Source organism: Schistocerca serialis, chromosome 9 (assembly GCF_023864345.2).
Source record: "Schistocerca serialis cubense isolate TAMUIC-IGC-003099 chromosome 9, iqSchSeri2.2, whole genome shotgun sequence".
Classification (NCBI taxonomy): domain Eukaryota; kingdom Metazoa; phylum Arthropoda; class Insecta; order Orthoptera; family Acrididae; genus Schistocerca; species Schistocerca serialis.
This window is the reverse complement of record NC_064646.1, coordinates 20,323,890-20,339,582: the sequence shown is the minus strand read 5'-3', so window position 1 is coordinate 20,339,582 and position 15,693 is coordinate 20,323,890. Positions and strand designations below refer to the sequence as shown.

Below are 15,693 nucleotides of genomic sequence, written 5' to 3'. Positions count from 1 at the left end.
GAAGCGTCTATTCGTCACCACCAAACTGGCGTATCACCCGGCGTGATGGTATGGGGTGCCATTGGTCACACGTCTCGGATACCTCTTGTTCGCAATGACGGCACTTCGAACAGTGGACGTTACATTTCAGATGTGTTACGACCCGTGACTCTACCCTTCATTCAATCCCTGCGAAATCCTACATTTCAGCAGGATAATGCACGACCGCATGTTGCAGGTCGTGTACGGGCCTTTCTGGATACAGAAAACGTTCGACTGCTGCCCTGGTCAGCACATTCTCCAGATCTCTCACCAAATGAAAACTCCTGATCAATGGTGGCCGCGCAACTGGCTCGCCAGAGTACGCCAGTCACTACTCTTGATGAACTGTGGTATCGTGTTCAAGCTGCATTGGCAGCTGTACCTGTACGCGCCATCCAAGCTCTGTTTGAGTCAATGCCCAGGCGTATGAAGGCCGTTATTACAGCCAGAGGTGGTTGTTCTGGGTACTGATTTCTCAGGATGTATGCACCCAAATTGCGTGAAAATGTAATCACATGTCAGTTCTAGTATAATATATTTGTCCAACGAATACCCGTTTATCATCTGCATTTCTCCTTGGTGTAGCAATTTTAATGGCCAGTAGCGTATTTTGATACTCGCAAACTCACTCATCAAAACCTCTGCCAATTGCTTGAAGTTAGACAGACACTGTCTCTTGTAACACTACTTACAAAACCTCAAGTGCCAGAATCAAGTAAGGAATTTTAAAAAAAATATACGAGTACAAGAACTTCCTACGTATTGTTCTCACTATGATTGTGTAGGTAAGACTAAAATAATTACGTTTTGTACAGAGGCATTTACGGAGTTATTTTTCTCGCGCTCCTTACACGGATAGTATAGGAAGAGGGATTAATATGAGTTTCAGTGATAATTACTGTGTGCCATACAGTTCACAGTGCTGTGAAGGGTACAGGTGCAGCTGAGAACGTAAAAGTACACGCACAGCGATGTGACAAAATTCATGGGAAAGCGATATGCACATATACAGATGGCAGTAGTATCGAGGACATAAGGTATAAAAGGGGAGTGTATTGACGGAGGTGTCATTTTCACTCAGATGACTGACGTGAAAAGATTTCGTGTGGTGTCACTGCCAGACACCACACTTGCTAGGTGGTAGCCTTTAAATCGGCCGCGGTCCGTTAGTATACGTCGGACCCGCCTGTCGCCACTATCAGTGATTGTAGACCGAGCGCCGCCACACGGCAGGTCTAGTCTAGAGAAACTCCCTAGCACTCGCCCCAGTTGTACAGCCGACTTTGCTAGCGATGGTTCACTGTCTACATACGCTCTCATTTGCAGAGACGACAGTTTAGCATAGCCTTCAGCTACGTCATTTGCTACGACCTAGCAAGGCGCCATATTCAGTTACTATAAGTACTATCTTCAAGAATGTATTCTGAACAGATAATATTGTGAATCATGTACCGTCAAGAGCGACGTTCATCATTAATGGATTAAAGTTAAGTATCAAATTAATTATGTCCGCTTTCTGAATTCTCATTCCTTGTCATGTCCCAGACCTCACGTCAGTATAGTCCTTCCCTCTTCACGCCAGCCTGCGTGAGCTAAAACGCGTGCATTTCGGCCTCCACTCGTAACACGGTGTTGGCTGTTCTGTTAACACAAAATTTCCAACATAATTATGACGTAACTCAACAAACTTTGAAAGCGGAATGCTAATTTGAGCCAGCCGCATAGAACATCCAGTTTCGGAAAGCTTTAGGGATTCAATATTCCGCGATGCACAGTGTCGAGAGTGTGCCGAGAATAGCAAATGTCAGGCATTACCTCTCACCACAAAGAGTGCCGTGGCCAACGGCCTCCACTTAACGACCGAGAGCAGTGGTGTTTGCATAGAGTTGTCAGTGCCAACAGACAAGTAACAACGCCTGAAATAACCGCAGGTATTAATGTGGGACGTACGCCGAACGTATTCGTCAGGACAGTACGGCAAAATTCGGCGTTAATGGGCTATGGCAACAGATGAGCGACGCGAGTGTCTTTTCTAATAGGACGACGTCGCTTGCAGCGCCTCTCCTCAGCGCGTGACCATATCGGTTGGGTCCTAGACTAATGTAAAACTAGCATGGAAAGATGGTTCCGGATTTCAGCTGGTAAGAGCTGATGGTTGGGTTCTAGTACGGCGCAGACCTCACGAAGACACGGACCTCGGTTGTGAACAAGGAGCTGTGCAAGCTGGTGGTTCAAATGGCTCTAAGCACTATGGGACTTAATATCTGAGGTCATCAGTCCCCTAGAACTTAGAACTACTTAAACCTAACTAACCTAAGGACATGATACACATCCATGCCCGAGGCAGGGTTCGAACCTGCGAGCATAGCAGCAGCGCGATTCCGGACTGAGGGAGCGAGGTGGCACAGTGGTTAGAGACTGGACTCGCATTCGGGAGGACGTCGGTTCAATCCCGCGTCCGGCCATCCTGATTTAGGTTTTCCGTGATTTCCCTAAATCGCTCCAGGCAAATGCCGGGATGGTTCCTTTGAAAGGGCACGGCCGACTTCCTTCCCCGTCCTTTCCTAATCCGATGATACCGATGACCTCGTTGTTTGGTCTCTTCCCCCAAACAACCTAACCCCGGACTGAGGCGCCTAGAACCGCTCGGCCACTGCGACCGGCCAAGCTGGTGGAGGGTCCACAAGAGCATAGGCTGTGGTTACACGGAATGAACTGCGTACTCTGGTCCAGCAAAATCGACGACTGACTGGGAATTGTTATGCTAGGCTACCTAGAGATCATATGCAGCCATTCATGGACTTCATGTTCCGAAATAGTAATGGAATTTTTATGAATGACAATGGACCATGTTACTGGGCCACAGTTGCTCACAGTTGGTTTGAAGGGCATTCTGGATAGTTCAAGCGAATGACTTGGCTGCCCAGATCTTGAAAGGTGGCTACACTGAGTCACAGTGCCAGAGCTTCCGCCAAAGATTACTACTCCGCCGCCTCCACTAGGCCCAGTAGTAGTTCAGAGGATGTAGAGAGCAGTCGTTGTTCTGTTGGGCGAGAGAGTAGACGATCTGAGTGTTGACTGAAATGTTGTACTGTTCGGTTGGTGTAATGTATAGATGGAAGAAGATGCAATTGTCAGAATATATTTGAGAAAGGAGATGGGCTTTTGATTTATGATGCTGGTGTAATGGAATATTTTCGTCAATATATAATGAGGTAAAAGGTATTACAGTTTTCTTTAATAACAATCCCTCTTGCTCACAGGTACAGTCAACGAAGCATCTGGCTCATGTTCATTTATTAGACTTGTAATTCTGCTTTCTTTGTGCAATTATAGTATTTCTGGTTTTTCAATTAGTTCATTGTATATGGTGTTTAAAATATTTTGTCGTATTGAGAAAGAACCGAGCCAGATGTACCCAGCGATCAAAAAGTCAGCATAAATTTGAAAACTTAATAAACCACGGAATAATGTCGATAGAGAGGTAAAAATTGACACACATGCTTTGAATGACATGGGGTTTTATTAGAAAAAAAAACAAAGTTCACAAAATTTCCGACAGATGGCGCTGGACAGCAAATCGTCAGTAAGTGCTACCGTGACGGGTGAGAGGTACGCCGATACGTTACAGAATCGCATCATCCCCAGCCTGGCTGATAAACACGTTCTGGAACATACGATGTTTATGCAGGATGGCGCTCCAACCATATTGCTAGACGCGTGAAAGATCTCTTGCGCGCTTCGTTTGGTGGTGATCGTGTGCTCAGCCGCCACTTTCGTCATGCTTGGCCTCCCAGGTCCCTAGACCCCAGTCTGTGCGATTATTGGCTTTGGGGTTACCTGAAGTCGCAAGTGTATCGTGATCAACCGACATCTCTAGGGATGCTGAAAGACAACATCCCACGCCAATGCCTCACCATAACTCGGGACATGTTTTACAGTGCTGTTCACAACATTATTCCTCGACTACAGTTATTGTTGAGGAATGATGGTGGACATATTGAGCATTTCCTGTAAAGAACACCATCTTTGCTTTGTCTTACTTTGTTATGCTAATTATTGATATTCTGATCATATGAAGCGCCAACTGTCGGACGTTTTTGAACTTTTCTATTTTTTTGGTTCTACTAAAACCCCATGTCATTCCAAGCATGTGTGTCAATTTGTACATCTCTATCTACATTATTCCGTGATTTATTCAGATTTCAAATTCATACTGACTTTTTGATCACCCAGTATGTACGTTGAGTCACACTACCACACACAGAACAGTTAAACTTGTGCTTTGTTGTTTCGTAGCTTTTATAGTTGCAGGGGACTTAATTAATCAATTGTGTTAATGGAAATTCCTTGTCATTCTTCATTTTTATTTTGTGCAGTGAGATTGCGTGCTAATAATAGTCAGGGCCAACAGGTTACGAAACTTCGTAACCGGCCTCACAGGTAGTATAATCATTGCATTTATTCATTAATATTAGTCATTTATTTATAATTAAGCCCCCATGCAATCTCCTGACATGAATCCCATCGAACATTTACGGCACAAAATCGAGAGGTCATTTCGTGCACAGTATCCTGCACTGGAAACACTTTCACCTTTATGGAGGGCTACAGAGGCAGTGTGGCTCAGTATTTCAGCAGGGGACTTCCAGTGTCTTGCTGAGTCCATGCCGTGTCGAGAGTGGGCAAGCGCAGGTCCAACACGGTATTAGGAGGAATCGCATGACGTTTGTTACCTCAGTGTATTGTGCACAAGAAGGCACGTAAAGCGCGGTGCAGTTCTCTAAAGAACGGTTCTGCTAGTGCGGCACTGAAGCAGCGAACCACAGCTCAAGTTTAAGGACTGGGAGCGATGCTCGCTGCTCCAAAGACGAACCTCAACTGCTGAGGGTCGTAGTGAATGGCGGGGCGAGCAGCGATCGTGCAAGTGAAATGCACCAGTAAGATTCAATGGGCTCGTTTCATCATCACTGAGCCATGCTGGCGAGCAGTTTGGAGAATAAACCAGGGTGTACAGGACCCGGGACAACCACGAGATCCGGGAATAACGTGGGTATTTTTTCATCCGGGAGAAAACCGGGAAAAACCCGGGAATTTTTTAGAATTCCCGGATACTTTTTGTTTTAGTTTTCAGTTAAAGTTTTGTAATTTTGACTGGGAAGAAATAATACTTTAACAAAGGACTGCAGCAATAAAACATGAACAACAGAAAAAACTAAAATAAAACTTAAGTTACAAAGGAAATGTGCCATGTACACAACAAAATACAGTGCTAATACAAGCGCCTGCCAGTAGCGAAAAGGCTTCAGGAAGACTCTGCAACGCTTCATAACAACAAATTGCCTCCGATGAGGACGACGTCACAATTGTTTACATTAGATTCGTGTGAGCAGTTGCGAGCGAGCCCATGCGTATGCATGCGCTTCTGGGTACAAAAGTATGACTGATAGCTGTATAGGCAAGCAGCAAGATGCTACCCGGAAAAATTTTACTTGCGCGCGCAAGCTGCTATATTCAGTGGGAGCAAACCGGGGTATCTGCCCCGGGTGGCAATTTCAGTCAAGCATTAATCGCCTTGCGGAACAATGAAGATATTTTTGTCGGTTTGCTAAAGAAATATGGCTTTATTAATCTTTTCCGCTGAGGTAGTCAATTTATTTGAAACGATGTGTTTAATTCCACACCACTGGCTAGTTTCAAGTGTTTGCTGCATTTCATCACCGGCCGGGGTGGGTGAGCGGTTCTAAGCGCTTCAGTCTGGAAGCGCGCCACCGCTACGGTCGCAGGTTCAGATCCTGCCTCGGGCATGAATGTGTGTGATGTCCTTAGGTTAGTTAGGTTTAAGTTGTTCTAAGTTCTAGGGGACTGATGACCTCAGATGTTAAGTCGCACAGTGCCATTTGAACCATTTTTTGCATTTCATCTTCTAGCACGTATGGCATTATGCCATATTAAAGAACCAAACATGAGATAATACAATGCGCTTTAAGCCGAATTATGCATTTTAGTATGGTTCACGAAATTCCTCTGATGTCATGTTTCTTTAGCCGGCCGAAGTGGCCGTGCGGTTAAAGGCGCTGCAGTCTGGAACCGCAACACCGCTACGGTCGCAGGTTCGAATCCTGCCTCGGGCATGGATGTTTGTGATGTCCTTAGGTTAGTTAGGTTTAACTAGTTCGAAGTTCTAGGGGACTAATGACCTCAGCAGTTGAGTCCCATAGTGCTCAGAGCCATTTGAACCATCATGTTTCTTTTATGACATAATATATGATCTTTCAATGTTTTACACGTGCGAACATACGGAATTCCTGCGTCATCGTAGCTGCGCAAGCGCGGTGAAGCGTGTTATCTGGGGCTCTCTGGCAACTGCTGAAACGAATTTCTTTCTAACAGGTTGCGGGAAAATATTGCGAATGATTGATTGAAAAGCGTTACTTCCAAAGTAAATTTCTTTTTAAGCAAGATGAACTATGTGCGAGAATGTGCGATGAATTTCTTAAATCACAGAGCATTTGACTCTCATTCAAAAATCAACTGTTTGAGGAAGACCTTTTAGAAAAAATTTCGAGCCCGGGAGATCAGACATTTATATCGGTATTAAAAATTTTACTGGCACGTTTGTGTGATATATCTTAAAGCGTAACAAGCGCAAAAAAGCTCAACATTATACTTGAAAGATTAGCTTGTCTTGCAGCTTCTTAATAGTCGAGACCAATATTATATGTGGAAGCTGTGCTTTTCTTGTAGCAACACTATGTATATTAATTTACACCATTAACTTTTCCTATTTGTGTGTATGCTCTAACAGTGATAATGCTGTAAATAGTCTTCAAGGGTGTGTCGCCGGATGACGTTGTGCAAATCCCACAATATTTCTTCGGAGCAACTGTCCGACATCATCAGGTTGTTGAACCTCGCTGGTGGCTGGGTACGACTGACAAGATCCGCATGTTTTTTTTTTCCTTTATTGTAATTTTAATCACCTATACAGGCGGGCTGTCGGCAGCATATTACACTGCTCTTCAGCCTTAAGTGGAACAATAACATGACATAGAGGTGATACAGACAATGCAAAAAACGGCGAGCAAAAAAACGGAGATACAAAAAACAATAAACATGAAGCCATTCACGCTGGACGATAAAAACACTAACACTTGTTGACACGGCGCACAAAACACGGAGAACGGCGACGGCACATGTGAACAGTAGAGTTGTAACTGCGAAAGAACACGAAACACAAAACGAAGCACACACACGAGACACTGACGTCGATGATCTCCAGCGCGCGAATGTTCACTATGCATGTGCGAGTCCGGGGACCTGCCAAGAGAGGAGGAGGAGGAAGGGGAGTGGGAGAGCGAGAGGGGAGAGCAGAGATGCCACGAGCAGGGGAGAAAGGGGGAGGGAGGAAGGGGGAGGGGAAGCCCGGGGGAAGAGGGGTGGAGGGAGAGGACGGGGGAAAAGAAAAGAGAAGGGAAGGGAAGAGAAGGGAGGGAGGGAGGGTGCCTAAAGGAAGGGACACCGGAAGTGGGGGGTGGGGCAGGGTCAAAGTTTATAGGAGGGGTAGATGGAGGGGAGGAGGACATCATCAGGGAGGGGGAACTGCCGGAAGCCACCTTGGGAGAGGGTATGGAGGGTGGAGAGATGGAGACCGGGTGGGACGTGGGAATACAGGCGCGGCAGCGGGTGGGGGTGGGAGAGGATCGGGGAGACGAGCGGGTGAGGAGGATCGAGTTTACAGGAGGTGTACAGGATCCATATCCTTTCAAGGAAAAGGAGGAGGTGGGGGAAGGGGATGAGGTCGTACAGGATCCACGTAGGAGAGGGGAGACGGATGTGATAGGCGAGGCGGAGAGCAAGGCGTTCAAGGATTTGGAGGGATTTATAAAAGGTAGGGGGGGGGGGCAGAGATCCAAGCTGGATGGGCATAACAAAGGATAGGGCGGATGAGGGATTTATAGGTCTGGAGGATGGTGGAGGGGTCCAGACCCCACGTATGGCCGGAGAGGAGCTTGAGGAGACTGAGTTGGGAGCGTGCCTTGGCTTGGATTGTCCGGAGGTGGGGAGTCCAGGAGAGGCGACGGTCGAGGGTGACGCCAAGGTACGTAAGGGTGGGAGTGAGTGCGATAGGACGGCCATAGACGGTGATGTAGAAATCAAGGAGGCGGAAGGAAGGGGTGGTTTTGCCTACAATGATCGCCTGGGTTTTGGAGGGATTGACCTTGAGCAACCACTGGTTGCACCAAGTGGTGAACCGGTCAAGATGGGATTGGAGAAGGTGTTGGGAGCACTGCAGGGTGGGGGCAAGGGCAAGGAAGGCGGTGTCATCGGCAAACCGGAGAAGGTGGATGGGTGGTGACGGCGGCGGCATGTCTGCCGTGAAGGGGGTAGAGGACGGAGCCTTGGGGCACACCGGCGGAGGGGAAAAAGGTGTAGGAATCTGTATTATGGACGGTGACATAGGAAGGACGGCGGGAGAGAAAGGAGCCGATCAGACGGACGTAGTTAATGGGAAGGGCAAAGGTTTGGAGCTTGAAGAGGAGACCGGAATGCCATACATGGTCATAGGCACGTTCGAGGTCCAGGGAGAGGAAGATTGCGGAGCGATGGGAATTGAGCTGTTCAGAAAGGAGATGAGTGAGGTGAAGGAGAAGGTCGTCAGAAGAGAAGGACGGCCGAAAGCCACACTGGGTAACGGGAAGGAGGCGGTGCTGGCGGAGATGCTGGTGGATGTGTCAGGTGAGGATAGAAAATGGTTCAAATGGTTCTGAGCACTAGGGGACTTAACTGCTGTGGTCATCAGTCCCCTAGAACTTAGAACTACTTAAACCTAACTAACCTAAGGACATCACACACATCTATGCCCAAGGCAGGATTCGAACCTGCGACCGTAGCGGTCACGTGGTTCCAGACTGAAGCGCCTTTAACCGCACGGCCACACCGGCCGGCCGGGTGAGGATAGATTCCAGGACCTTGCTGAAGACCGAGGTAAGGCTGATGGGACGGTAGGAGGAGATAGCGGACGGCGGTTTGCCGGGTTTAAGGAACATGAGGAGAAGGGAGGTTTTCCACAGGTCGGGGTAGTAACCGATGGACAGGACTACATTGTAGAGCCTGGCCAGGGTGGAGAGGAAAGAGACAGGAGCTTCACGAAGGAGACGGTAGGTGACACGATCGTGACCAGGAGCGGTGTTGCGTTTTGTGCGGAGTGTAGCAATGAGATCCTGTGTAGTGATAGGGGCATTGAGTTCCGTGTGTGCAATGTTGTCCAAGTACTGGAAACCAGGAGCGAGGGGAGGGACAGAGGTGTCAGTTCGATCGCGGATATCTGGGAAGAGGGAGTAATTAAACAGGGGATCATCGGGGATGGAAAACACATCGGACAGGTAGGAGGCAAAGTGATTGGCCTTACTAAGGGCGTCAGGGAAGGGGTGATCATCATGGAGAAGAGGATAGTAGGGGGAGGGCTTAGTTCCGGTAAGGCGACAGAAGGCTGACCAGATCTTGGACGAGTTGATAGGTAGGGTAGCATTTAAACGGGTGCATGTCTGTCGCCAGTCCCGGCGTTTCTTAGCCACGAGCAAATTACGAATGTGTCGCTGGAGTTGCCGGTGGCGCCGTAGGGTGTGAGGTCACGCGTGCGGAGGAAGGCACGGTAGAGACGGCGGGATTCATGGAGGAGGAGGACGGCCTGTGGGGGTAAGGTAGGACAGTGGGGGTGGATGGCGACAGTAGGGACGTGGGCCTCCATGGCCTCAGACAAGGTCTGCTGGAGAAAGGAGGCGGCATGGGTGACATCATCTGGGTGGTGGTAGGTGAGAGGGTGGCTATCGACCTGGGTGGAGAGGGTATCCCAGTAGGCAGTCCAGTTGGCACGGGAATAGTCATGGACATACTTAGGGGGAGGGTCATTACGAGGGTCGGGGCGGGAGCGACGACCATCTGAAACGGTGAGGAGGACAGGGAGATGGTCGCTACCAATAGGCTCCAGGACATCCACCGTTATGCGGCCAAGGAGATTGGGGGAGGAGAGGAAAACATCGGGAGTGGAGTTGGATTCGGGATGGGTGTGCTGGGGGATGGGAATGAGATCGCCTTGAAGGGAGGAGAGGAACCGATGCCATCGCCGTAACTGGGCAGCAGAACGACTATGGATGTTGAGGTCGACGGCGATCACGTAGGAGGAGAAGGTACGGTCGATGTGGGAGAGGAAGTCGAAGGGAATAGGGGCGTTGGGGCGGACATAGATGGTGGCACAGGTAACGGTAAGGCCAGGGAAGAAGAGACTAAGGATCAGGTGTTCGGTGGGGTTGGGAAGGAGAGGTTGGTGCCGAATGGGGATCTGGCGATGGTGCCCAATGGCAACTCCGCCACGCGCAATTGGGAGGGGATTATCGGAGCGGTGGAGGAGGTAGGGCAAAGTGTGGACAGTGTGGTGGGGTTGGAGGAAGGTTTCATTAAGGAGGAAGGCATCCACGCGGTGGGTGGCAAGGGTGTGTAGGAAGAGGTGCTTATTGGCGGGAAGGGAGCGGATGTTGATGTAAAGGATACGGTGCTGCCGTGCCATGACAGGGATTTAAACGAGGGTGTCAAGACGGGACAAGGTGAAATGGGCCTGGTTGGTCGAGTAGGTGGCGTACATTTTGAGGTGGAAAACGGAACGGGCAGTGAGGGAGATCTGTTGGAGGGTGTGTGGGCGCTGAAAAGGATGAACATTCTGCAGGACAATGGTGAGGAATTTGATGATGTCCTCAGCGGTAGGGGACGGGCGAAGGGAGTTTTCCGGGAGGGGTGGGGGCGTCCAGAGGGCGGACAGGGACGGTGAGTTCAGGAGTGGTAGGAGGGGGTCGGGCCTTACACTTCTGGGAGTAGGTGGGATGAGGGAGGTTACAGGTATCACAGGAGGGGGGGGGGGACTGGAGATTGGGGCACTGCCGTAAAAGGTGGGCTTGCCGACAGTGCGGGCAGGTGGGGGCCTCGCGGCATTCAGATGTTGGGTGCGCATTATACCGCAAGCACCTTTGGCAGGGGAGGGACTGAGGAGGGGAACGGGAGGGGTCAACTTTATAACGTTGGTTAAAAAGGAGGGCACCCTCCTTCAGGAGAATGTCAATGGAGGGGGCGTGCTCAGAAAAAGCCCGCATAAGGCGGGTGGGGCCAGCAGCATTATGGATGCGGCGAACCGCACGCACCTCCAGATGGGGATGGGCCTGAAGCTCCGCCAACACCTCCTCCTCCGTGATCACTGGACTGATCTGAGTGATCACGGCGGTGAGGGTCGGCGGGCGATGCGGAGGTTGGGGTTGGCGGGAGGGAGGTGGCGAAGGAGCAGGGGTGAGAGAGGCATGAGGGCCAAAGCGGGTGACAGGGATGCGGGAAAGGAGGTCTGTGTGGAGGGTAGGGCTGGGGGAGGAGATGAGTACCAAATCACGGCGAGGAGTGTGGAGGGAGATGGGGGCACCAGGACAATTCTGGCGAAGGAAGAGGGTGAGGTTCCGGGCTTCAAGGAGGGAGGGATCCAGATGGGAGAGGAGGTAGCGGTAGGAGGAGGAGGTAGAGGAGGAGGAGGAGGGGGCAGAGACGGGCGGGGAGACAGCCATGGCATCAGGGGTGGGCGAAGGGGGATGAGGTGGAGCCTTTTTGGGAGCAGAGGAGGCGGGGGTGCCACTGGGGCGCTTGACGGCGGTGGAGGAGATGTGGGGGATGGGAACAACTGGAATATGGCGGGGAGTGGCAGGTCCCGGGGCTGGAGGCAGCGCCGGAGATGGTGAGGGCGATGGCGAAGGCGATGGTGAAGACAATGACGAAGACGATGAAGGTGAAGGGGAGAGTGGAGCGTGGGCAGTAGCCCGCCAGGCGACCACCCTGGCGGGGGCCGCAGAAACGGAAGGAGCAGAGGGAGGGAGTGGAGGGAAGGGATCAGAGGAGGCGCGGGAGGGAGGAGCCGGGGACGGGGCGACAAATAGGGAGGGAGATGAGAGAGTGAGGAGTGGGGGGATGGACTGAGGGGGGAGTGAAGCGGCACACCACGTGATAGTGGTGGCAGCAGCGGAGGGGGAGGTGTAGATAATGGCAGTGGTGGTGGCGGTAGAAGAGGTGGTGGGGGTGGACATGATGATAAGGGGAAAAAAACACAGTACTAGACAAAGGAGCAAACGAGAGACACAGAGGAGAGAGGGACGGAGAATGAAGAAGGAGATGGGGGCCGAAGCCCCACTCTGCTGCCGCTGGGGCGGGGGGGGGGGGGGGGGGCGACCCGGCCGGCTGGCTGGTGGGGACGCCTCGTCTGCTGCAGCAGCTGCTGCTGCTGCTGCTGCTGGGGGCAGGTAGGACCACCGCTGGCCGTTGGCTGCAACCGCTGGTGGCGGGACCGCTGCTGGCCGCTGGATGCTGGATGCTGGGTGGTGGCCGCGGGCTGGTGGCCGCTGGCTGCTGGCTGCTGGCTGCTGCACGTCGAGGGGTGGCTGGCTGGCTGGCTGGCTGGCACCTGCAACACCTAACACTTCGATCGGTACCAGAAGAGCACAGATCGAAGGGCGGTATTCGACTGAATTACCGCCGAAGATGAAGATCCGCATGTCGACGCCGCTGTATATAGAGCACGCGCGTGAAGATTGCGCAGGCGCGGAAACCACGCATGCCCAAAATTTGCAGATAGATGGAACCGGACTCAAACGCCCTCTGCCGGGAAACACAGAGCGGCCGTTCTGCGCGTGCGCTGACGCTGTGTTTACTAACAGGCTGCCAAAGTTATGACGGGTCTATTATCGAAAGCTCTTTGCTTTCTCGTCGTGATTTAACAGCAGCCAATGCAGGGTTCCAGGCTGTACTCAACTGAAATCCCGCATCCCTGTTGATAAGGTTATCAGCTGTACGGATATGTATTGCCTCCTTTATGACGCAATCCCAGAAAGAGGATGCTGGGGATAAAACTTCCGTATTTTCATAAATCATGTGATGTCCTGTGTTCAGACTGTGTTCTGCAATTGCCGACTTCTCCGGTTGGCGTAGGCGTGTATGACGCTGATGTTCATCGCAACGTTCTTGTACTGTGCGACATGTCTGACCTGCATATGCCGCCCCACACTGACAAGGAATCTTGTACACACCACGTTTCCTCAGACCGAGATCATCCTTAACCGAACCTAACAGGTTGCTCAGTTTCGCAGATGGTCGGAAAACACACTTGATGTCATATATTTCGAGGACTCTTCCGATTGTTGACGACATGGCACCAAAGTACGGCAAGAAGGCCAAGGTGGTGGGTGTCTTCGTATCTTCATTCTGCTCCATAGATTGAACTCGCTTGGGCCTGAATGCATTACGTATTTGTCTCTCAGAATAACCGTTTTGACGGAAGACTGTCTTCAAATGTTGCATCTCACTCAGCAGGCTTTCAGAGTCAGATACCACACGCTCTCTATGAACTAGCGTACGTTATGCACTACCGCATTGTGCTGGATGATGGCAGTTTGTGGCCTGCAAATATAGATCTGTATGCGTTGGCTTGCGGTATACGCTGTGTCTTTTCTTAGTTTCGTGTTCTAAAGGGCTGAGAAGTTCTACGCCGGTGTATAAAATCATAACCATTTAAGGGGCTCCGGAAAGGCTCAAAATAATGAAAAGTTCAATTTTTACTTTTTTGCGTTTTCTGAATCTGCAGACTATTACCTTTTAATAGATATATAATTTATTCAATTACGAAGACTACAACCGTTTTTAATTTTTTTTTTTAAATGTGTTCCACATGGGCGTGACCCACTGTGGCGCTGTTAAACTGCTGCACGGATTAACGTCCGTGTTCATCAGGTACATTTTAGTGATGTGAGATAAAGTATGTGTTGTGGCTAACCTGTGATGGTTCAATATATATCGCTGGTGTGATTGTCGATTGTTTCATGTTTATTTACTCTGTCGTTATCTCGAAAATATTCGTAATTAATTCTGTTTCTTGAGTCTCTGTTTTGTTGAAGTATAATGATGTGTAAAAGTAAAGTTATTAGAAATCCTCTGAAGGCTTTTAAGAAAAGGAGAAATGTTGGAAAGCCAAAGGTATGTGTTATTACTGTAAACAATAAAGACGATAACCAAGTGAGTGAACCTAACCTCTCAAGTACACCTGCCCATAGCAGTCAAAGTGGGAAAGAAAATACTTCACAGAAGAAGCTTGGTTCAATGAGTGAAAACTATGAATGTTTTATGGGCGAATCGGATGTGAATGAAATATTTGATATGTCGGTTCTCAAAGGAATTTTTTCAAACTGTGTAAGATGTATTCATTGTAGTGAAGTTGGTCTGGAACTCTCCATAATAAAGCACGTAGGACTTGCTAGCGAAATACAACTGAAATGTGATAAGTGTTCATACATGACCAACTTTTGGAACAGTGTTGCAGTAACTGCAACTGAAGAAAATGGTAGCAAAATCTACGAACACAACAACGAGCGATGCTTGCTTTAGACAAGGAACGCCTTCGGGCTGCAGACAGGGCTGTAAAGAGTCTAGAAATACAAGCAAGAGTAAACAGGAGGAGGAACAAGAGGAAGCTGGAGGAGGAGTTTGCAGAGGATGAAGATAATCCATCCTATGGACCTGGAATGCACTAAAAAGTTAATCCAATCTTTGTCGCTCGATTCCCAAAACTTTTATTTTCTCATACTAATTACATGTTTTCTAAGGATCTTCCAAACATATTTGTTTCAAACTTTCAGTAAATGTTACACAGTACCTTCTGCATAATTTAACACAGCCTTTTTCCAAAAAACTGTGTATTTTTGAATATATAAATAAAAAATTGCAAAAAAATGTTGTGAATTTTCATTACAATGGAAAAAAAATCGTCTTTAATAACTGAACTAAAATTTTGTAAAATCCCTGTGTTAAGTTGTAGCCCATATTCCAATAAATAATCTGTAAAAAGTTCAACTTCCTACCTCAAATACTTTGTGAGGAAAGATGTAATTTATAAGCGTTATTTTAACATTGCAAGTATAGGGCGTTCCGGAGCCCCTTAAAGGATTGATAAGTTTTACAGTTCTGAGGAAACGTATACTGTCAGTTAACACGCAAGAAGTGTATTTTCACCTGGGAAAAAGTGTGCTTTTTAACCAGGAAATCCGGGAAAAATCCGGGAATTTTTTTTCCTTGTCCGCGTATACTCCCTGAATTAAACGTACCATAAATGTGCTCTTGAAAGTCGTCTCACCTGGATGACGCCGATATCGTTGTCGGCGTCGTCGGTGGAGATGCGGAAGTCGGCGTGTTTGATCATCTGCGCGACGTCGAGGCGGACGCCGCCGCTGGCGCGGCTGGACGAGCCGACACGCAAGTTCGTGTGGGTGTTGGGCAACTCTTGGCTCGCGAGGACGCAGTGCGCCGCCGTCAGCGCCCACGTGCCGCTGATGATCGACGCGCCGCACCCGATGTTGTCCAGGATCTGCATGGAGGCCATCCAAGGGAAGTCGGCGATGTCGGCCGCCGTGCCGTTGATGACGTGCCCGTGGCCGCGAGTCCTGACAAGGGAACCTCCCCATCGCACCCCCCTCAGATTTAGTTATAAGTTGGCACAGTGGATAGGCCCTGAAAAACTGAACACAAATCAATCGAGAAAACAGGAAGAAGTTGTGTGGAACTATGAAAAAATAGGCAAAATCCACAAACTGAGTAGTCCAT

At 49.4% G+C, this 15,693-nt stretch overlaps 1 protein-coding gene across 1 annotated transcript in view; it reads right to left on the bottom strand.

Moving 5' to 3' along the window:
• Positions 1 to 15,463, bottom strand: part of LOC126418771 (trypsin-4-like) — a 38,394-nt gene extending 22,931 nt beyond the window's left edge. Inside the window, exon 1 of the mRNA XM_050085698.1 lies at positions 15,227 to 15,463. Within this exon, the coding sequence (XP_049941655.1) occupies positions 15,227 to 15,463 (237 nt within the window). The remainder of the gene's footprint in view (positions 1 to 15,226) is intronic.
• Between the last annotated feature and the right edge of the window lie 230 nt (positions 15,464 to 15,693).